Here is a 24,361-nt window from a genome sequence, read left to right on the forward strand (position 1 = left end):
GAATTTGTGTGAGATTTTCACTAGGTAGGCTTTGCTTTCTACAAGGGGAGAATAAAAAGAGATGTGCTTAGAAAATTTATCCATGAGCTCTTGAATACAAGGCTTAGGTTGAGAATTGTAATCAAGACATTGTCATGGAAATTGCAGTTGCCAGATGTTTTTCCTTTTGAAAAGTGATCTTTTGATTTTACTTTTTCACTGAAGAAAAGCCAGTTGAGAAAGTAGTGGGAGGTGCAACCGCAGTGAGGGGGTTTCAAAATTGGAGTTCTAAAAATTATTCCAGCTCGTGTGTCAGAAACATGAATAGAAGAGGAGGAGGAAAATGAGTTTTAAGAGACAGAGTTAATTGAGTGCTCTATCTACACAGTGTTGTGGATTTAAGTTTTGCCTGGAAAATATCCTGTATTACATAAACTGTGAAGGCAGAAGATGGCTTGAATAACACAGCTTAATAAGCATGCACTGATGAGAATTCATTTTGGGATTTAAGGTGCACTACAATGCTGAAAATTAGAGCACTTTCTGCCACACAGAATGTTAGACTTCACTGTGAGCTCAGCTATAGTTAGGCATCAGAGAATCCAGGTGGGTATGGGCTTTTATTAAACACCTGAGCTGAAGAGAGGCTCTGGTCACAACAGTCAGCGATGAGAAACATGAATATAGAGAACCAGGCCTCATTATTTCTCATGCTTGCAGAAGTACTTGACTTTATAGAGAGATTTTTTAGAGATTCCAGTTGTTTGAAATGTGTTTGAATTTTCTTTTTCAGCTTTATGTCTGCAGAGGATTGCCACATTTAAGATGCCCTTCCATGAAAGGGTAGCACTCCTAACCCACTGGTTAAGACTATCTTTTAAGCTAATTGAAGTTACATTTTTTGGTCTGGTGATCTGAATTTGTGACCACTCGGTGCTATGGGGGAAGTTTGGCATCGTGCAGGGCCTGCACCTAAAAACATTCAGCTGAAAATAAAGCAGGGAGAACAGGAAAGCCACCAAGTCAGCCATTTGAAGGAGTCAGAGCATTTCTGGGGCTCTTGAGGAAGCAGGTGCTGCTGTGATGGTGCTGCTGTCGCTGGCCTGCGGGGGGAGTGTGACACCGGGAGTGGCTGCTCCTGCCTGGAATTCTTGACTCCTGCTCCTCAGACCAGGAGTTTGTTAATTCCTGCTTTTCCTTTGTGCTCAAGTCCTCCTCTTCAGGGCTGGAAGCAGCATTCAATCTGAAGTGGGCATTGGTCTGGAGGAGCAGTGAGTGGAGATTTATGGGCTTTGAGGAACTGTTTCTAGTAATTCATAGCAGGACTTAGATACTTGCAGTTCGAGGTAGATCATACATTTGTAGCTTCTGGACTTTGGAGATTGATTATATGTTTGTAACAGCAGTTTCTGGGCCTAATTTTGAAAATAATGTTCTTGGTGAAGGCAGCAGGTCAGGTCCCCCACTTCAGCCTGCCTGAAGAGCACAAAACAAAGCCAACATCTGTCTAAGGAATGCACCAGCACATCTGGTGATAGTTGGTGGGATTTTGGTAGAAACTATAAAGAGGAAAGATAAAGATACCTCTTCACTGGCCATTTCAGCTTCTTTTTTGTTGTTGCTGGGGGTTTTTTTTGGGTTTTTTTTTGTTGCTAAGCTCTTATGCATTTGTGATTTTTAAAATTTTGTTTCTTCCTAAAAACATAAGGTAAGTACATGTTAATGCATAAGCAGACTACCAGATGTTGGAGTCAATCACCCTCATGATATCTTTACCTGAAATGTTTTATGATAGTTAGAGTTCTTATGCTTTGAAAACATCTAATTCTTATGAAAATGCTCTTGGTCTTCCAAAGTGTTTTTGAGAGTTCCACCAGCCTGGTTTGAGGGGGGAGCAGGTTGTGAAAAAATGTTCCCTTAAAATTGTTTATTTTAAGAATTTTAGGAAGCTTCAGAGCAACCTTTCCAGAAGGCTTTTTTGGTGTATTAGAAGTACCCATTTGGTGTGAGAATAGTTCCTGTCTGCTGGTCCATCCTGTTCCCAGTGATTTTCATAGAAACAGCTTGGTCTGTGCTTTACTGGAGATTTTCCCCGTGACAGCAGAGTTTTACAAAATATAGAACACAGATACAAGGATGGATCGGATTCAGCTTTTACCGAGGTTTGTGCAGTCTTTTTATTGCTTCATTAGGAGATGATTCAAATCCTTTGGTTCGTTCTCTCTTTGGTCCGATTTCTGAGTCACTGAGAAAAATTGAAGGAGCAGCAGACAACAAAGCTGCACACTTGAAATGCAGCAATACTCTGCATGACTCCCAAAGCTGTAATGTGTGTGCAATGGGCCCTGAGCCTGTGTCAGATAATGTCATGTATGCTGAAGTCCTGACAGCCTGCATAACCTCACAGAGACCAGATTGCTAATACATGTAAAGGTGCACTTTCTAGATACCTCAGGGCATTCTAATTTTAAGAAATATGTTGGTACTGTTTCATCTAAAGTTCTCTTGAGCTGAAAAAAACTCTCAGATTCTCAGGTTTCTCCATTGTAAGATAAACCCTAGTATGAAATTTCTAGTCAAAACCAGAGGAGGAGGAGGACAGAAGTACTCACCCCAGAATAGTGCAGTAGTGTGGCTGTCAGGTGGCATCATGAAGCGTTTGGAAAACCAAATCCAGATCTATGCTCTTCATAGTTCAGACCAGAGGGATAAAGTTGTTTCTCCACCTTTCCATGGGAGTTCCTTAGTCCTTGAGCTGCTCTTCTACCAATTACTTCTCAGGAAAACCTTTGGAAGATCTTCTTTTGTTTCCTGTGGACAGAAGCCTTTTACAAGTCCAAAAGGTTTACAGGACAAGGTCTTGTGTCCCATCCAGCTTGTTAAGAACTCTGCTTTTTGAATGTCCTTGGCAGTTTGGTTCCAAACACACCATTTCCCTCTGCACAGAGTTTCTGGGAGCACAGTTCTTTGATGGATGCTTGGATTTATCTTTGAGAACTTAGTCCCATACTGGCTAAGAATGACTGCTTCCCCCATCACTTTCAGAAGTAAGCACAAAATTTAGGGGTTTTAATTCAGCTGTACTTCATTACGTGTTTCTCATGTGCATACAGCCATCCTACTGCATATTAACACATGCCAATAGAAACAAAAACCAAAAGGTAGCAAAACCCACATGCATTTAAATGTTTTTCTGGGCAGCTTACAGAAGGAAGAGGGAAAAAACCCCCTATTCTTTCCATCCTCACAGTAGGTGAACTCTTGACATTGCCTATCTCAGTTCTAGATTTTACCGTGGAAAGGAGATGTAAATGCTGAGCTCAAGAGAGCTATTCTGGAAGTATGTAAATGTGAAGTGCATAATCACTGCTGGGCTTTTTAGTGGTAGTAATTTTTCCACTAATGTGAACATTTGTGAAAAAATATTTCTCCCCCATTAGGTGTTGCTTGTTTAATTGCATAGTTATGAGAGCAGAGGCTGTGTGTGATTTTAATGAAGGAATCGTACAGAAATGAATGGAAATCAATTCCTTAAAGCAAGAATTTTCTGAGGTATAATGTATTTATAGATTCGCTTGATTTGTGATTATTTGAGCTCCTCAAAGGAATGTGATTTCAGTGGTGACTAACATGCCTGTCCCATTTCCTGGGGGAATGAGGTGCTCTCTGGTCAGGAGCTGTGAAATACTCCCCTTTCAGGACTCACTCTTGGTCTGGAGCAATGTGGTGCAATGAATGTGTTACCACCTGACAGGTCCTCAGTGTTCTCTGCTCACTCTTCTTTGCAGAGTTTATTCAGAGAAATAATTTTCTCTGAGTTTCCTTTGTTAGGAAGATGGACAGAAGCGAGCAATGAAACTTAGCTTGCCTCCCACAGTCCTTCCTCATCCTTGAGACTCCTGCCCGATTTGCAGTCAGGACACACTGGTGAAGTGATATGTAAGGTTATTTGCCATACCAGTTCTGTTGACTGAGTGGTAAACTGATTGAAAATAAATGTTCAGAAATTAGAATTTTAGGCCTGTGAAGGCTTAAACATTTATTCCAATCCTTACAGCGTGTGATGGGAAGTGAACAGTTTTTTGTGTTTGGTTTTTGCCTTCAAAATCCTACTCCATTAAATAATTAAATGAAAGTTTCTGTTCTCATTTAAAAACAGATTGTGAACTTAATATATACTCACTTTCAAAAACTTAGGTTTTAAAATTGGTTGGCATTTTTGATGATTTTGGAGTGGCAGTTCCACAGCAGTGCCTGGCAAGGGCTTCCCAGAATAAGTTCACCATATCATGACTGTATTCTGTATTGTCTTTTATCTCTTTTAAGACTATTTGCATGAATCTGCAATAGTAAGATCAGAGTCCTGCTGTGTTTTGGGTACTTGTTTGGCAGGGTCTTCAGTTTGCTTTCAGTGTTGAGTTTCTTCACTTTGCAGTGTGCCTCTGAAACAATTGACATGTTCACAAATATAATGTTTCCAGTTATTTTTAGGGTGTTTCCCATAGTCTTTGAACGTTTTTCTGATACAGTTCTCTACATGTATAAATATTTATTGTTGTAATTTGATGTCCATACAGCAGGGAATATTCTAGTTATGGCTCAGGAGAAGCTTTAGAGACTTTGTTTTGGTCATTTTAGAAAAATACTAGGTCTCCATACCTTCTGGATACATAACAATAATGGACTCAAGCTGTTCTGCATACTGATAGCATTTTCTGGGTGTTTGGGGATTAGCTCTGCAGTTTTTCTTGAGTCTAAGTGGCATTTATTACCTCGCCTTTGCTTACAATGCCGAAAGAAGATAATACAAAATGGTGATTTCTTCTATTCAGTGGCCAGCAGAGCTTGCTGAATAACAAATATTAATAGCTCAGGAATAAAATCTTATGAAATTAATTTCAGATACTTAATGAAATTCAAATTCTTAAAACAAAGATTGTGTTGAAAGAAAAAAAAAGGAAAAAGGCAGACCAATTCCTCACCACACAAGGCACAAAATGCAGTTTCTCACTGTAAACATGAAGGTGCTGATGATTTATGCTGATGACTAAGTAAAAAATCAAACATAAATACATTACTTCCCTGAGACAAGTAAGCATTTACAAATTTTGGAAGTTTTACTTAAAATTGGTAGCTTCTGTGGCAACTGCTGCCTGGAAAATATGGTTGTAAGCAATGCTATAACATGAAAAAGTAGCATGTAGTAAAGCAATTGTATGTCTTTATGTTATGAAGAGACATAGATTAGAGATGGTGCATCTATTTTATTGCATTCATCAGTAGTTATTTTTAGAGGTAGTATTTGAGAAATGCCCCATCTCTGGAAGTGTTCAAGGTTGGATGGGGCTTTGAGCCAACCTGGCCTAGTGAAAGGTGCCCCTGCCATGGCAGTGGGGTTGGAACTGGGTGATCTTTAAAGTCCCTTCCAAGCCAGGCCATTCTATGGTTCTGTGAAACCAGAGTGTTTTTCTTTTTAGACAACCTCTTTGGCAGAGAACTGCTTCTCTGTAAAATCCATTCTTGGGGAGATGATGGTCAGTCAAATCAATTGATCAAATGTCTTCTTGTCCAGCAGTATAAGATCAAAATTGAAATCAGTCTGCCAACCCTTATTCCTGCTTATTGCCTATATAGCAAAACCAGGAGTGAGTTTTGCCACAGGACAGAGTTTGTTTGGTTTGCACGTCTCCAATGATGGCAGCAGCAGTCGTGACGCAAACACATCCAGCTCAGGCGAGGGCCGCAAACCGGGCTAAGTCCCTTGGGAGTTTTCATGCTGGATGCTGCACGTAGAAGATGAGCTTAACTCTTGTCAAGGGCTGCAATGTGTGCTGCACAGATAATGCTGAAGTTGGAGCAGCTAATGCTAATAAGGTTTCCAGTGCTGCACAGACCTCTACAGAGAGAAATGGAACCTTTGCGTCCTTCACAGGGCACTGTGCTGCCCCCATGGCATCAGCGTTTCTGCAGTACAATCATCCTTTGTGTGCAGTGTTACCATAAGAGCTGACAGGAGGGTGGGGCATTTGCCATGATGCTCTTGACTGGAGAGGTACTAGTATTCATCATATTGTAAAATTCTGAATTTGTTCCTCATTATCTCATTCTTTCCTGCTCCTGCTTCTGTTAGGACTTCAGCCTGCAGAAGCACTTAGTCCTAAGTCAGTGGTAAGATGAAGGAAAATTAGAATTCTTTTTCTGCTGGTGTTTTAGAATAGTCATGGAAGCTTACAGGAACTCTGTCTTTTTGCTTATTAAGTGGTCTTTGTAGCAACTGAAATGCTGCCCTTTTCTAAAATCTGAAGTACTGAAAAGGTCCATGTGGCTTTAAGTTAAACTCCCAGAGGTTGCTCAATTTTTAAAGTGTGTAAGAAGAGTACAGATATATGGAAAGTGTGGAAGTCTGTGGTAAGACCGTGCTTGCCCTTAGGAGTAGCAGTCAGATTTAGAGGAGATGTGGGAATGAAAAATTTAGAGCTCCATCTAACTACTCTAGCTATCAAATAACTGATACTCCATTAGTAACTAACAAACATGTACCACTAAGAGGAATGAGAATGGCGCATCCACGTGCTGTGCCTCACCTTTGTGCTTGCTTTGCTGGGGGCTGTTATCCTCTGAGGATGAGGCATGGAGAGGAGCTAGCAGGTAGTTACACTTCTGGAATTACTGCAATCCATCTTCCATCATCTGCACTCTTTAGGGGCAGAAAATGAGCTGTAAATGTGATCGGGCTGTTTATGCTTTATGGAAATTTCAAGAAGTTAAGCAGTGAATCAAACGAATGTTGTCCTTAACTTGAATAGGTTTATCTCATCATTAGGAGTAGTTTAGATATGACTGTTAAGGAAGAGGAAAGTGTTTCCTTGTAGGATATGGAGAAGATGTGTTAAGAGTCTGTAATTTAATTGTAGGTGAACACTTTTTTTTTTTAACAAGAAAAAGTAAATCAAATACTTCGACTAAGTTGAGAAGTCTAACAACAACTTCAACAGCAGTCCATGCTTCAGGACTGATGAAATTAGGGTAAGTTATGGGATTGTCTGGAAAACTGCTGTGATCCAAGTTCCATCCTATTTAAAAGATAGCTAACAAGTTGAAAAGATGTCACCAGCTGTGGTAGGCAGGAGATAATATGCAGGGTGTGCAAGTCCATTTACAAGTGATTGTTTTTTTTACTTTTCTGATAACAAATGAAGGAAGTTTTTTATTTGTGTATTTTTACATGTAGACTACGTATGCTTTCTGTAATAGCCAGTTCTGTTCCTTTTCTTTTTCCAGAGTCAAGATGAGAGATATGCTTTCATTGCTGAATGGTATGACCCAAGTGCTTCACTCTTTCGGCGTTATGAACTTCTGTATTATCCAAAAGATTCATCCATTGAAATGGTAAGGATGTAAGAAAAAAGATATTGTCATATATGTTATATCCAATTAAACAGTTCATAAAATGGCAAGTCACTGCCTATGCCTAATTATTTTCCAGGTAAGAAAATTTAATTTAAAATGTATCTGGCTCTGTTTCTAAAACTAAAAGAAAAGCAAAAATATGAGTTCACAGTGAAGCATATGGAATAGCTTCCACATTTAGGATTTTTTTCCTTTCTTAAAGCTTGCTTTGGTGTGGAGAGATTAATTTTCACAAATCTGCTTTCATTCAGTCTCTACTTGGGTTTCAGAATTTAAACTTAGCAACATTGACCTACTGCTTGAGAAGAGTAAGCTGAAGCTAATTCCAAACAGGAGAATAAGCTTCAGCAAGAATTCTAGAAGTCTCTGAAGAGTAAAATGTAAAAGAGTCTTATCAAAGTAGAGGAAAGTAAACTTGGTTTAATGAGAGATGGGACATTTCAGACAGTGGGATCCAAGTTTTTCCATCAGTGGTACTTGCACAGACCTTTCTGACTTGTGGTTCATCCAACTAATCTCACTGCATTTTGACAGCAGTGAAAAGCAGCATTTTGCAGTAGCAGGCATGTATATAAAAATGTAATATCTACTGTAAAGATACCCCTCATGTCAACCAATGCTTTGTGCGTCCTTTTAGGAGTGATTTAAGTGGCATGGACTAGTCTGTTCCAATTCTTAGTGAAGAGTCTAAGAATCGCCTAGATTTGGATATTCACACTTAGTGATTTCAATATCAAATTTTAACTTTGCTGCTATAAAAATCAACTGCAGAAACAAAAAATCTAATGGAATTTGCCTTTTCTTACCCCAAATGCTTCTCACTGAAGCAATAATACCCAGTTGTGTGAGAAGATGCACTTTGCACTGATTACTGAGTTAGTCCTTTGTACGACATCTGCATGTGCAGAGTTTTCAAAGTGTGAGGTTTTTAATTTATATTTCCCAGAGACAGTTTAGCTGATCAGTCAGGGACTGTAATAATCTTCCTACACAACCATGTGTAGGCTGGCAGAATTGTTGTTCATTTCACCTACACGTCTCAAAACCAAGAGCTTGCAAGGTGTTCTTGAACTTCTGAATGCAGTATTTGTGTCTTGGCAGACTTTTGCATTTTGTTGGTGTGCTCTTAGGTTAAAGTAGCATGGTGTGTACACAGCCATAGACTGCATGTGGGCAGGACAGGAATAAAAGAACAAAAATGTATGTGAACACCCTTAGAGAAAGAGTATCTCAAAATCACTTTTGAGGGTGAGTTTGTGGACAGATAGTACATTTTGGAATTATTTTCTGGATTTTTTTTTATTTTTGCAGAATTTGGTGGTCTTTTTTTTTTTTTTACTGCCTAATTCTTCTGCATCTTTTAGTACTTTCCTGAGGAGATGACAACCTGCTCTTACCTCTAACATATCTGAGAGAAGGGATGTGATGGATGTGAGCCTGCTTTTCCCCACATGAGCTTTTCCCCACATATGATGAGGATGTTTCATCCCCTTTCCCCTCATCCCTGGCAACAGCTCTGCCTCATCACACATCTCACCTGAGCGTGGAGCAGAGCTCTTGCAGACTTGTGTTATATGAAGTCCCAAGCTTAACTCTTCTTCCTGTCCTTAATGTCTTGGTTGGTGAAGTAGAATGACAGTGGGAATAATGAGAGAAGGAAATATCAAAATTATTTGCCGTTCTCTAATCTGCAAAGTTGTGGCTATCCTGAAAACAGTTACAATTCTTCTAGCCTTCTAACAGAACTGTATTCACATGTTTCAGAACATGGAATTTTGCTCTTTTTTTTCCTCCAAAATTTGTGTGAATGATGTTTTTTCTTTTAATGCTGTTCTAGTGGATACATCATTGCAGTGGAGGACAGCACCTGTAGGTCGAGACAGAAGGGGAAATTTGGCCTGAGGACAAAGTTCCTTTCATAGCCTTTCACTTCCCCAGGAAATGGAAGGCATCTGTAATATCTACTTTCAGTGAAGAAACTGTTCAGCAGGTTGACTTCTGTGCATTGCCAGCCCACCCAGAAAACTACACATTAATGTTTGGCTTCTTGCTTGGAATGATGATACAGAAAGCTGAATTGTCCTGACAGGCTTTTGAGCTTGCAGCTCTAGGCAGTGACAACATCTCAGCCAAGTGTTGCAATCATCTCTCTGTCCCTAATGCTGAGTCTTGCACAGTCAAATAGAGCATAATATCACTGGAATGATGCCCTGAAGAGGAGACCTGCCAGTGTGTATCCTGATCGTTCTGGTGCGAGCCACTGGGCTGTGAAACAGCATGCATGTGCTGGGGGAGCTCTCAGTGAGACTGGGCAGAGGCATCCACCAGGCATCTGAACCTTTTATCACAGCTTGATTTAGAACAAGCAAATTACAAACAAAAAAAAAAATTCAAATATAGCTGTTGGCCTGAGCCTATTTAAAAGGAATAAATTTGTCATTGTGGTTTAGTCTAAGCTTTCTCGATACACCTGTAAGTTCAAAGGGCTTGGAATGAAGTTGATGAAGTGATCAGATTCAGTCCCACAGTACTGGGGGAGATTAGTTTGCCCACAGCTCAGTCTCCTGCTGAGGCAGACGTCGCTCTCGCTGTTGCCGCAGTACGACGTGAAGAACCGGCGCACGTTCCTGAGGCGCACCAGGTACGAGAGCCTGCACCTGGAGGATCTCTACGTGGGCAGCAAGGTCACCGTGTTCTCCCGGCACCTCGCCATCGTCGACTACGGCAACCTGTACACGGCCCGCAAGCTCGGGAGCCGCAAAGAGAGGTGAGAAGGGAGGCCTGGGAATCCTGTGGGTGCGGCTTCGAAGCAGATTTTTGCTTGAAACGAGGTGTCTGTGCTAATGTGGGCAGAAGAGGAGATGACTGCATGCTTGCATGCAGTTTGAAGGGATCTGGTTTTCTGGTGGCTGCAGAGAAGCAGAGTGGTACCTGCTTGTGGTACCACTTCAAGGTCAGCTTCTCTATGGTGTCAGCTGCTGGCTGCTCTAGGTGTCTTGGAGAGAAGAATGGGAGGAGGAAAATGGGTCCTATTCAGCTTCACTACTCAGCCATGGCAGGCAGCAGTAGGGTTCTTGTGATTTGTGGATCCTCCCGGGGCAGAATTGATACAGTAAATGATGCATGCTGGGCTGGAAAGGCCTGGACCTTGTGAAAGTTGCAGCTGTCTCTCTGGGATGTGTGTAGAAACGCAGTGCCTCACCAGTCTGATCTACTCTTTGTTAGTAGTAATAAATGAAAGTACTAGAGGACCACTCCCATTCTCTGTTGTTTTTCCTCATTATGGAGATTTTTTCTGAGAATTTTTTTCAGCTTCTCTTGAGCTCTGTGTGCGTGAGGACAGAAAGTACAGTGTGAGAATGTCAGTAAAAATTACAGGCTTTTTTGTTAAAACAAAGTTTGTTTATCATGGATGAAGATAAGACTCATATTTTTGATTCAAAGACTTGCTTTGGAAAAGACTTGAGAAACCATCTGAGAGCCAATGTCAGGAACTAAGAATACAAGGACACTAAGGTTCATTTACAAGAAATTTAGATCTGTTTTAATGGCAGTGCAGGTAGTCTCTGAATTTGCACATGAATACATTTTTAAAATTTCCTCCAGCCTTTTTGAAAAGAGTACAAAACATGTTCTTAGGTATGATATTCCAGTGAGTCTTAATCACTTGCTGTCTTGCAGTAAATGGACTTGTTTTGAATTCTTCTTGGAGAGTTGTACATAACCAGGCATAGAGGAAGAGCTGCATGTTTTAACATACTTTGTCTTAACTGCACAGAAAAATTGCTGTGAAAATGCCTGCCATAACACCTTTCCAGAGGAGTTCTGGTGCTTCTGCAAGCTGGGATTGGGTGTGGTGAAAGAGCAGCAAAGGAGGTAGAGAACAGAAGGAGGTGGATTCTGTGTATGTGGCTACTCTTTTTGTTCCTCAGTGCAGAATCTTTGGATAGATTGCATCTTTATATCAGTGTAAAGTCCTGTGTTTCCTGCTCTGCCTAAACTAATATTATCCCTGGTGCTCGTGCATGCAGTTATACCAGGAAAAGGCAGCTTATGATAAAATGACATTTTCTTCTTTTAGGAGACTTTGCAGTCTACATGGCAACACTGTTATTGTGTCAATGAAGTGGTTGGTCTTGGGAGGAGGCAAATTTTTGTACTGCTCTACAAAAGGAAGAAAAGGCATTTATGACATGTCAGCTGTTTGGAAAATATTTTAGGAATGTTGGCTTAGAGATAACATAGATATTCAAGTAATGTTGCATATTCAGAATAGCCCAAAGGAACAGTAGTGAAAGGTGCCTTACTCAGCCAAGAGATCCTCAGAATCCAGTTTCTTCATGAAAGCTTTCACTGAGTAAACAGGGTTACATTAAAAGAGTTTCCTTGGGCAAAACAGTTGCATGTGAGTTATTTGTTATTTGGTCTTTTTGACCCGTTCCTAGCAGGTTTTACAGCAGTTATTAGATGTAATAAGATTTCTGCAGTGCGTAATAATTCCCAAAATAATCTGCAGTTGGAATTATATTAACAATTTTAAGGTTGCTGTATGAAGCAGAATGTTTCTCTCTCTTTTTTTTTTTTTTTTTTTGGCCATTGTGCTGCACAGGACTATTGACAGATCAGTTTAACTCTGGAAATACATTCTTTGGTCACTCAATGTGTGCTCAGACAGGCTCAGCAGAGGCCTTTGAGGGAGACTGTGGAGTGAATATAAAAAATCTTGAATGTTTTGAGTTAGGGACCTTTATTTTTGTCAGCAAAACAATTGAATGTGACCCTAGGTACATGGGACACAAACATGTGTAGAAAAAGGCTATATTTGCACAGCCTATTTCTAGAATTAGACTAGAATTATTAAGACAGTTCTATTTCAGTTTCTATACCTACTTTTCCTAAGCCTTGGGTCAATTTTTAAATACTGTTGTATTTAAGTGTTCTGGATCTCTGTTGTCCTCTCAGTGTGTCATAAGAAAGCCATCACAGTGACTAAAATGGTTAAGTGAGCATGTGCTTACTTACAGTGTGCCACATAAGGAATCACTGGCATGGGACAGGGATTTCTGTTTCTGTAGCCTTTCACTTGTGATCCTGGGTGGTTGTAACCTGAGGTAAATATTTGTCTGACCAGTGTGTCCTGTCTAAGTAGGCTGTACTTGGTCAGTGTCACTGGTATTGAAAATGATGTTAGAAAACTTATGTATTACCCACAAATACTTGTGTTCTGTTTTGAGCAGGTTATGTTATTCTTATGCTTCTAAGTCATTGGCACAATCAGCATTTCTTCCCCTACAAGACATAAGCTGTTGTACATGCAGCAGTCCTGTTATTAGAAGTAGGTGGGTCTCAAAAGCATAGTCACAGCATGCTTTGTGCATTGTTCCTTTGATCAGTTCTCATTTTCTTCTTGTTTCATTACTCGTTACAGTACTGTCACACAGTCCCTCTGAAAATGGAAGCAAGTGAGCTTAATTTTCCTTCTTTCTCCTTGGTTCTTAGACATGAAACTGTTTTCAAATCTACACTGCAGACTGCATCATGCCAAACCCCATGAAACGTATTCCTAATTAAAACTAAAAATAGGGCACATGAATCAAAATCCAATCTCAGAAACAGTCTTCAGTACCCTGAAGTATGCTTTTTGTATCCTGCTTACTTCTGAAAAGCTCACACTGAGATGTTAAAGTTTCAATATCAGTGTTAGACAGAAGATATTACAAGGGTTGCTCATTGCAGTTTGTATTAATGTCCTCTTGGTAAATTGCTTTGTAATCCAATATTTCTTTGCAAATTTGTAGGAATTACACTATTACTAAAACCCTTGAAATTAGAAAAGTAAGGGCTAATTTATTTCTAGCATTAGCAGTCTATCTCAAACCAACTGTGTAATAACATAAATTCAAAAAGCTGTTCCTTGAGGAAATAAAAATGGTGCTGGAGATCCCATTCCAGGTGTTTGATCCTTATTGTTTGTGGGAAATGACAGTGCTGACAACCTCTTATGGCAGGAGGCAGGTCATGCACTGTGTGATTCTCACTGGTCAAACGTGCAAATTTATCATATCCCAGGGTGTACCATGTGAATGGAGGCTCTCCTCCTCATGGGCCTCGATTCACGTGGTACACTCTGGGATATGATAAAATCTGTCACAAGATGAGGTGGAGCTGTGAAATCCTTGGGAAAAGGGGGACAGGTTGTAAGGCTGCGTGGAGTACACTGGCAAACTGTTCAATGTGGTGAGAGGTCAGCCTTTCCTGAGCTGAAGATGGGGCTAAACCAACTTTAGCCTGCGCTGCAGTGGGCTGAAGCACAGTCTTGGTTGACTGCTTTCGTGCAGTTTCTGGCTGCAGCCTCAGTCCATCAGTCTTTTTGTGTCCTACTTCCCAGTGGGTCTGAGCCTGAGGTGCTCCGTGTGTAGGAGCTTCGTGGTGCTTGGGAAATCTGTTTGTTTCTGAGCTCTGAAGGTCGTCTACACCTCTCCCTTAGTTGCAGATAAAATGTCGCATATGTTCGAATCTTCCTGGTTACATTTCCTGGTCCTAACACCTCCCTTGCTTTGCATTTGCTGTGAAATAGTCGGTCTCTTGCCAAAGCATCTGTCAATCTGGGGTCACTTGAGGTTCAGAGTAAATGTAGTGGAAGTTCATCCATCTCCTATAATCTCAGCATGTTTGCCCTGGCTGGAATATATTGCTGCTAACCTAAGGGCTGCTTTCCTTGCTATGCTGGTATATAAAACAGGAAATATGCAATTATTTGTCTTTCATTCAAGGAAGTACTGCAATAAATTTCCATCTTGGAGACCCTTCTTTATTGGAAACAGTGTAAAAGATGGCAACTGCTCTGTAGGATTGTCAGAGACGTGGCGTTTCTGAGATGCAGGGTTGAATAAATCTGTTGGTTTGTAAGCTGAGCACATTTGAAGCTGACTCACCACAAGATGAATGCAAATAGAAAATGCAATTTTACAGACCTTCTTTTTGTGCTTGTTATTTTTGATTAATAATACGTTTAGTGCTGATGGTGTTCTTGGTGCTATGCAAAGCTCACTAATAAAACTGTTCTGGCCCTGGGGATGTGCAGTGTAAAAAGATAATTACCTAGAAGACAGGATGTACTTGGAAAAAAAGATGTGGGGGAGAGTGTAGAGATTTTTGGATTGATGGCCCTTAGACTACAGAATATAGCTGTCAGTCAGTATAAGAGATGCAATACCTCCTCTGCCATCCTTTTATTGTGTCTATTAACAGTGTCAGCTATTTGGCATGCGCATTCTATGCCTTGAAGTTTTTATACTGTACCAAGCACAAGAGGATCATCTCACTGAGGACTTCAAATATTTTAAAAGTATTAATAAAACAATCATTTAACTTCGAGTTTTATGGAAGAGGCACATGTTGAAGTAATATTTTTAAACAGGGAATTTTAACAGCTTCAGTTTTATGTGTATGATTAACATTAGGGAAAAAGGGAGCTGAGCAAGCACAGGGAGATATTAACAATTCAGTTGTGTTCTAACCCAGAGTGAGGAGCTGTCAAGATACCAATTAGCTAAGGAGGAAGGGGTCAAATTGTATGCTTTGAGAGCAAATGGAGAAGCTGGTAAATAATAACTCCTGGTGGAATACTGTGAGCTGACTTGAGTTAGAAAGTCAAGGAAATTATAATGTGCAAAGCTTGTTCTTATCAGAATAATGTGTTGCACAGGCATTCAAGAACAGCATGGAAATTGATGAGACACTGGGACAGTGAATATGTGACTGTGACAAAATTTCTCTCTTTGACTTGCTGGTTTTTTGTCTGAATATGAACCCAACATGCACACCAAATGCTCTAAGGAAAATTGTGTTGGCTGTATCTCTGTACTTTTTTTTTCCTCCCCAGAACACTGGCTTTGATTAAACCTGATGGAATGCGTAAGATTGGAGAATTGTTTGACATCATTATTAATGCAGGATTGACAATAACTAAGGCCAAAATGATGCTGCTTTCAAGGTAAGGAATTTTTAAGCTTAGCTCTATTGTATCTAAATATTTTTGCAATTAAGAATATTCTCTAAAGCTAATCTGTGTTGTTCCACATGTCAGATCCATTCCAGTAAAGGAGGCAACTCATGAAACTCATCAGTTTCATAATTCTGTAGGTTTCTAAAAGTATTTGGAGATTTAAGCTAAATATTAAGACATGATGTGCAAATGAGTATGGATGATGAAATAGGTCAGGTCTGTATGAACCCAAGGTGGCTGCCATGGCTTTAGCAACCCAGCAGTGTTTGCTACTGGCATGTCTGTGTGTCCTCACCTCAATGCTTCCTCATACAGATGGTATTGCTGATTATAATAATGTTGCCTTTAAAGTATTCAATTTGCTTGCTCTCAGTAAATCTGTTGTCCTAATTTGTGCTCTCAAATTTGTGCCTTTTAGTCACTGGAAGTCCTAGGCAAAGCAAATGATCCTCTGATGGTGCAGGGTTGGACAGGTTTTACTCATGCATCTTCCCAATCCCCCAACCTTCAGTGTTCTCCATTCCTTACTGAGCCCCAAGATCTAAATGAAAGCGTGCTTCAGAGGAAAGAGAACATAATTAATGTACCTTGGAAGACTTTCCCAAAGTTACTGCAGTATTTCTCCATTGCTGCTTAGCCAAACCTGTTAGTATGCAACATGTTTTGTTTTTGTAAAGAAAAGCTGTCTTACATAATACCATTTTCATGTGTTCTTATTGTTTTTGTGTGAGGTCAGGAGCAATTTTCCTTCAGAACCTTTTTGGCTTTCTATAATACTGATAAAATAACTATAAGCCTTCCTCCTCCCGTCTCTGCATGCACCTGCTGCAATGTCTGATGGTGCTGGTCCCAGATCCTCCATCCATCAACTCTAATTCACGAGTTCAAACAGGTTTCTAATGTTTCTTTACAATTCATAATGTCTTTCAAACTAATTTTTTTGCTTCCTCTCTCCTGCAATCTGAGGGATTTGATCCTGAAGTGTTGTTTTGGGTGGTGCTTTCTTTCAGTGTCTGTCTGAGAAGTCAAACTATTGAGCCAAGTCATGTGCTTTAGAGTTGACTCAGACTGAAGGGAAGAAATGGGGACTTGAACTTTTACTGCCTACTGCAATATAAAAATTTCTGGTTGCCTTTTATAATTAAAAGTAATTATTAATAAGCACAAGACTGGGCGGTGATACTGAATGTATTTAAAGAGTGTCTTGAGTAATTTGTGGTTTCTCTGCATACTATCTACTCTGTTTCTTGGGACTGTGCCATTTTAAAATGATAAAACTATGGCTTTGCCAAAGTTTTCTACCCTTAGATTTCTGCAGGCTTGCTTGTTCAAATCATCATCTACAGCTATCTTTAAAGGGAGTATTAACACCATTTGTCTGTCAATCACTGTTAAGAAGATTCATGCCTTCTGTAAAAGTTGTAGCCAAGATATGAAAGTGTGGGCAGGCACTTGCTTCTTCAGTCACTTCCTTTAATCCTGTGTCAGTTCAGTCTGTTATACATAGGTGAACACTGTTTTCCATTATTTGAAAACACAGAACTAATAATGAAATTAAAAGGGAACTAAGTTACACAACACAACTGCATTTTGATATTTATTTCAGTGGGAATTGTTAACTGAGTAGTAGAGCTCAATTTGTTTCAGAAACAGAGCTCTCAAATACTTCTTTGCAATCAGAAATGGTAATACTTAATGTCTCCACATACCTTTTTCATATTTGCTTTCCAAAATTATTTGTTGAATTAATTTCAGAAGAGGATTTTCTGGTGAAATAATGAATTGTAGGCAAACGTTCTGCAGAGTGTAGGCCTGAAGTGTGAGAATGCAAGAGTTCCTGTGTCTAGCATAATTTTACATCATGCTTCTGACTTAGTTTGAAAGGGAAGGGAAGCAAATTTACTGTATGGTTAATAAAAATATTTTGGATTTTGAATGGCTCATACTTACACTGAACTAAAAGCAAAAAACCAGGAATTATTCAGGTCATTTTCGTAAGAAAGCTGGAGAAAAATTTGACTGTTCAAACTTTGATAAATGTTAAGAAAATTAAATTCTTCTTAGGTTCTTCTTGATGTTATTTCTTTCCTCTGGCAATATTTGGTTTAAGTCTGGACTGCAAATGGGAGAGAGGCATCAGAAGTTCCATTTCAGATGACAAAACTATGCCTTTGTTCATACTTGGAATCTGTTATTTGAAAAATATGCAGGCATTTTCTGTCAGTAAAGAGAGCTGCTCAAAATGAGCAAACTCACGAAGACCAGAAAAAATCTGAAGACTGTGCTGCAGGTAAAAACAACTTTCCAATTTGGAATCTCTTAGTCACCCTACAGCACTGCTTTGACGATGAACTTTGTACCCAGAGTAGAGGTCAGCAATATTGCTTTCTTTCACCTGTCAATCCTCTTGAAGAGCTTGTCCTTCTGTACAGATTCCAGCTTCAAAAAGTGGCACAAACCTGGATTTGGAGCAAGCCAATACTGAGCCTGTGTTCTCAGCATTAATTCTGAAGCTGCAGAATTGCAGGTTTGGAGCTGAAAAACTCCATGGATTTTTCTAGCTGTTGCCATGCAGAAAAAGCAGTTCAGTGAGCCAGAGTAAAATATGAGAAGCATCTGGAGAAAAAGACAGGGAAGAGAGCAGGTTGGCTGGTGGCAGGGGCCGGTGGGGTGAAAAGCCACAAGATGATGTGTCTGTCGGTGGATGGGTGGGAGCTCTGCACTGTGGTGGTCCCCAAAACCTGTGAGCTGGGTAGCTGAGCCCAGTGCTGGCAGGAGTGTGGCTGTGGCAATGCAGAGCTTGGGAAGGGCCACCACCGTGTCTGAAGAGGACACTGTTTTGGTTCCAGCACCTGAGGAAAGGCCGAGTAACAGCTGTGCTGCACACACACTGGGTCTGCCTGGTAGCCTTTATTTGCCTGGCACTGTAAGGAGACTCCTCACTGCAGAAGCCCCATTGCTTTGGAAGGAAGCAGTGTATAGTCACTGCTGTGTTCCCTGCAAAGATGTGAAAGACCAAATTGAGTTCTGAAGTGTGAAAGTGTGGGAGAAATCCAGTTTTAATATGGAGGGCATTGTGCTGCCTATGCAAGTTGTAAGACTTGATGACACTGAATGGAAACCAGGTTGTGCAGTATTTTGTTATGCACCAGTTTAATCAAACACTAGCCTTAATAAAGAAGTGTTCCAGTGGAGCAGATAAATTGTTTGTTTATGCTTTAAAACCAAACTTCATTATCCAATATCCCCGCTCAAACTGATGAATGATGAAAGCAACATAACAGCAAATGGTGTGGCAAGAAGGTGACTGCTGCATTTATTTCTCAGCCTGAGAATGTGGGGACCATCAGTGACCCTGAAATGGGTTTTAGTAATTCCTTCTCAGAGCAGGAGCATAAGGAATTGTCAGCTGTACTGGTAGACACACAAAATATGACAGAAATTTAAGTGTAGTTTCTGTTATTGGACATGAACACCCAAAAAATTGTCCAGCTTAGGAAGGTGTTGCCTGTAGAAACATGCTTATAAATTATATTTGAATGAATGATAATTGTCGTTTTGGGGGTGGTTTATATATACATATATATGTCTATATCTGTGTATGTGTGTATATATATCTGTATCTGTGCCTTTTTACTTTTACAGAAAAGAAGCAGCTGATTTCTACGCTGATCATCGAGCAAAACCTTATTATCAGTAGGTATATCAATTTCAGCTTGACTTGTATTAAACTTATTTATTGAAAGCATGAAATTAATTTCCATATTTGATACCACAGAACCATAGGAAAATCAGAGCTTGTCTTAGTTGAGTGGAGCCCTTTGCAAACCACACACCTTTTCTTCTTCCTCCAGGGAGAGATCCTTATTTCAGCTGTTCAAAGTTTTAACTTACACTTTTTACAACCCAGTGGTATCAAGGGAATGTCTTTTGTCCCTCAGAAGTGAAAATGCTCCTAGCAGGGCAAAACTTCAAAGCCACAAGAAGGGATATCTTCAAGATCAGGGTGGAGCGTGCAGATAATGAGAGCTAGGGGGAACACTTAGTTGTAAGAATTAATTTGGTAACAAGTACCCCAAATCATGAATAACTGATAGGATAATGCACAGGGCAGTTTTTACTATAGTGTTACCCTTGGACAAATGTCAAACTTCCATGATGCTAGACTGCTCTACCTATGGGAAACCACAGACTTTCCATAACTGACCGGATGGACGCTTATGACTCAGAGACTGAGTCATCTCTACTTTCCCTCAAAGTGCCAGCAACTTTCTTTTCCTCCCTCTCCACTGGGCATTCTGCCTCTTTTAGGAAAAAGGTGCCTTGTGTTTTTCAGCCATGTTGCTGCATGATGTGGTTGAAGGACCTGGTTTCAGTACTGTCATAAAGTGCTTGAGAATTAGCATTGCCAGCTGCTCTCCACAACAGCAGCTGATTTTTGTGGGTCCAAACTCAACCCTTCAGAGAGACATGGCCCCAGGCCGTGTCTGACCATGAGAGGTCAGAGAATGGATGAGTTGGAATTGCCTTTTCTTTGCTGAGTAAGCCTGCTTGAATATGTTGATAAATAATCAAGAATTTTGCCTGCAGTGTTATTTCACAGATGTCTGTCTATATTAATGGTAATTGTCTGAGGAGCTGTAGCCTGTGTCCACTGTGATGTGCCTGTCTCCCATCCTACAGTCCCATTGGCTACATCTTCTCTATAGGATTTTTCTCTAAATTAGAAATAAATAGCTCTAGAGTGTTTCTAATCAGATAGAAACAAGAAACTTCAAGGCAGTAAAGTGTGAAATCTAAACTAATTTATATTTGATGTTGTATCTTGTCTTTAAATTGAGATTTAGTTTGCAAGTTCACTGGTCAATGTAAGTCTAGTGAATAGTAAGGAAAAACAACAATTCAGTTGTTTGGAAAATAATGGTTTTCATATTAAAGAATTAAAAAAAGAATATTCAAGGGTTAGTCTGCACAGTAAATAGTGTTGTAGAAATTGCTTTTTTCTTGGGTGCATGTATGTGTCCTATTTAACTGTCCTAAGCAAACACACTCTGTCCAACAGAACCTGATTTCCAATAGCCTTTTATTGTGTTGTTTCTTTATGTAACTTTTCATAGTTTTATTATTGTTTCTTTTTCAAAAAACTACTAGGATTTCTCTTCTCTTCTTGATCATTAGGAAAAAGGCAGTTGGAGAAGCATGCACATCCACAACTATAATTATCTAAAGCTCTTCTTTTAAACAAAATAGTACAAAACCCAGAGTCAGTGTTCTCCTTTGTTGGTTCTGTCCAGACTAAGCAGTGAAAAAACAGGCTTATTGGTATGCATGTTTTGTGAAGGTACTGAATTATAGTTATGGTGTTTTGTTCAGTTTTTAAATGGAATGTTTGGGTTTCCAGTTTTGTGTGGTTGTTTTCTATTGTGAGGTGGTCAGGACAGGAGGCAGGCTGCTCCTGACAACCTCTTCTCCTTACTTGAATTCATCCCATTAAAATCACTTGAGTTATGCCAAGATGTAATAACTCACTTTGTGAGTAAGTCCTTTATCCCATGCAAACTTCTCAATTCTTCCTCTTCTCTCCCACTTTGGACTTTGGGAAAAATCCATGGGAGCGATTTGTGGGGCAGTGGAAAATTCAGCTTGAAAGCAGTGGTGACATTCTGTCAGTGGGTGCACAATCCAGGTCATGTATGAGAGTCTTGAAATGCTGCTGTGCAGAAGAGGAAAGCTTAGGAATCATTTGTGTCAGACAAGTGGTTACCAGGGTCTCTCTTTCACTGTTATCAGGACACTTGTACTGATTCTTTAGAAACTGAAAATTTTGAAGTCTAAGACTGCAGAGTAGCTTGAGTGAGTTTGGGTTATCTGCATGTTCTTTTTTTTCTACAACCACAATAAGGGAATGTCTGCATATGACCTGATCTAACCTCTTCCTCAAAGCAGAGTCAACTTCAAAGTTAGATCAGGTTGCTCGAGATCTTGCCAAATTGAGTTCTGAGCATCTCCACTGGATCATGTTTTTGTTGGTTAATTTGTAGCATGGATCACTTTGTGCTGTTTCCATTTTGCAGTGAGCTTCTCGAGCTTATAATGAGTGGCCCCATCCTTGCTATGGAGCTCTTGGGAGATGATGCAGTGAGTAAATGGAGAGCAATAGTGGGGCCAGCAAACCCTACAACGACTGAGAGTGATACACTGGACAGCATCTCAGAGAGCTTTGGACACTCTGGCCTCAGAGATGCAGCTCATGGCCCAGATTCAGTTGCTTCAGCTGCTAAAGTAAGTTTTTGACTCCTCTTTGACTGAGGTTTATTTTTACTTTTATCTGCTAACAACCAGATTAAGAATTTCTCATTTTGTTTCCACACTTGAGTTCAGAATTCTTCATGGCTCCTTTTTAGCATGGAAAAAGAAACTGTCTGAAAACAGAAATCTTGTTTATCACAAAGGTGAATCTTGGGTGCTTTGATCAGGAGAGCATGCCTGGTCATTTTTAATGTCTCCTGTACATCACAAACAGTGAGTTAATTGCATGGTCTGTGTAATCTACCAGGAGTCTACCAATGTTGGTCATAAAAAGAAAGGGATTGAACAATTAAATCCTTTTGTGCCCTCTTGTATTTCACACATCTGTTCTTCTTCACAGTCCTCACTAGTGCTGTGCTTGCAGCCTACTTTGCTGTTATTGTTCAGAACGAAAAATTTTAAAACAGGCCACTTTGTAGTGCTTTGTGCTTTGAGAGGTAACACAGTGGACGTGGCTTTGAGGAGTTTGATTCTGTTTTGCTTTGTCTGCAGTGTTTCTTTTCTCAGTGCTAAGAAAAAGCCCTGGGACTGGGTAATAGATATTACCATTTCTATAGAAGTAAGGTGACTTTTGTGTGCATTGTTGTGGGATAGATATGCCAATAAATGATGGCAAGAATGAAGTTTATCTCCTGGTTGATTGATGTGTTGCTGTGGTGTCTCAGCTGTAGACCACTTTAGCTGGGGGAAGATGTCAGTGGTTGCTTCCTTGATTCTGGTCTTCCCTTTGTTTAAATCGGAACAGCTGCAGTGGCACAGCTGGAGAGAGAGCTGCCTCAGAATGCCTAAGAAGCTGCCAAGCAGTGTTTGCTAGGAGATGTGCCTGGAGCTCACAGCCTGGTGGTGAGGGTGGAGTGGGCAGCCTCCCCTCGTGGTGCTGCGAGGCTGTGAGGTGCAGCAGGCTCACTGCAGAGCACGGCAGGTTTTCTGCTGGCCAAGCGCTCACCTTGCTGCTCTGCTCTGTGCCTGAGCTGCTGGATCCTCTCTGTGCCTCAGGGTTTGGCAAGAAAGCCCATGCTGGACACAAAGAACTTTTTCTGCAGGCCAATTTGATGAACATGTTACAGGCTCAGAAAGAGTTTGGATAAAAGTGATCTTTTCTGATGAAGGAGAGTTATAGTCAGCAAAGTCTTTGGCATTCTGGTTAAATAGTTAGACATCTTCACATTTTAGGGTGGAAGTTTCACTTTTTTCCTGTGTACTACCATGACAACTGTGCCAGCTTCTGAACTGAGAGTGTAGGAAAGAGTATTAGCATAAATTCTTGGTTAGAAGCATAAGTGTGTGCTTAGGGTTTAGTTTGCTGTTCTTGTTGCATTTCATTATTTTTGAAATGCTGTCTGAAGGCCCCGTTCATCTGCAGCATTTTTATGACACTGTAGGTGTGTGCCTCTTTGTGGTGTCACTGATACCTATCTTTAATAAATCAAGCAAAATGTGAATTTAGTGCCCCTGTGCTTTTATTAATTTAGTAGGCCTAGTATTGTGTGGCTGTATAGCTGTTGCTATGGAAACTAGTTGGCTGGGCCTGCAGAAGATTTGCTGAAAAGAAAGAAATATAAGATAAAGGGACCTAAATGAACTCTCCTGACAGAAAACTGAAGTTTCAACCACATTAAATGAATGCATTGTAAGCTGAACACTTAGAGTGGAAAGCTGCATTGTTCTTTTGATGGCTAGATGACAAGTGAAAGTATGTCTCTGAAACACTCTAAGCTGTTGTCTCTCTGCAGGCCAAATTTTGTAATTTCTTTAGATCAGGAATAAAGGGTAAGGAAAAGAATTGATTTTTTTAAGGCTCCACAAGATTATAGTTTGACCTTTCATTATTCCCATGCTTTGGGATTATTGAGTTGATTTCTTTTTATGAATTTTCATGGATTAACTAAGTGTTAAGTATTATACACATTTTACTGACTTTTCTGGCTGCCTTTTTTAGAGTAAATAGCAATTAACAGAGTGAGACAAGTTCCTTGAATCATGCAGCACTTTATCAGTAGAAGGATGTGAGGAATGAACCCTATTGTCTCAGGTGTGCCTACTTAAAATGTGGATTATTTTATGTGGAAAAGCAAAGGCTCTTTTTCCTTCTGTTGAAAGATCCATTGTCCAGGTTCCATTGTCCAAGATCCAAACCAGGACAAGTTTAAATTGTGCAATTCTTAAAGAAAGGATTACAGAAATTGTTGAAGTGCTTGAGCTAAATGTGAGCCTTTTCCATTTATGTTGAGCTGGTAAATTAAGGGAGACAATTCCAGGAAATGGCCTTTAGCACTGCTACTGTTATACAGGAAAAAGTCAAATACATTTGGTAGCAGTATTTCTTGGATGTAATTTTTTCCTTTAAATAGAAATGTATTCTCTTGCTGAATTTGACCAATAGGTATGAAATGGAACCTGTGTTTAGCACATTTGTTAAATGGCAGATTGTGTAACATATGTGAATAAATGGTATGGAAAAACTGTGAAGCTGGCAGTGAACAGTGAAAAAATATCTCCGAGGAAAGAAACCTCACTGCCAAGTTCACGCCAGTATGGTCTAGGACCCAAGGTACTGATATCTAAATAGTGATGGTGCAAAGAAAGACATTGAAGGCAGAAAGGTTCCTTTGATTTGTCTGAGAAATCAAAGCAGTTGAGTTCATTAGCTTCAAT

The 24,361-nt window shown here is 40.0% G+C and overlaps 1 protein-coding gene across 1 annotated transcript in view; it reads left to right on the forward strand.

The window, feature by feature from the left end:
• NME7 (NME/NM23 family member 7) overlaps window positions 1-24,361 on the forward strand; it is an 87,583-nt gene that overhangs the window by 9,949 nt on the left and 53,273 nt on the right. Inside the window, exons 2-6 of the mRNA XM_063419918.1 lie at window positions 7,261-7,368; window positions 9,990-10,156; window positions 15,275-15,385; window positions 19,043-19,093; window positions 21,472-21,679. Coding sequence (XP_063275988.1) covers window positions 7,261-7,368; window positions 9,990-10,156; window positions 15,275-15,385; window positions 19,043-19,093; window positions 21,472-21,679 — 645 coding nt within the window. The remainder of the gene's footprint in view (window positions 1-7,260; window positions 7,369-9,989; window positions 10,157-15,274; window positions 15,386-19,042; window positions 19,094-21,471; window positions 21,680-24,361) is intronic.

This window comes from Prinia subflava, chromosome 28, assembly GCF_021018805.1.
Source record: "Prinia subflava isolate CZ2003 ecotype Zambia chromosome 28, Cam_Psub_1.2, whole genome shotgun sequence".
Taxonomy (NCBI): domain Eukaryota; kingdom Metazoa; phylum Chordata; class Aves; order Passeriformes; family Cisticolidae; genus Prinia; species Prinia subflava.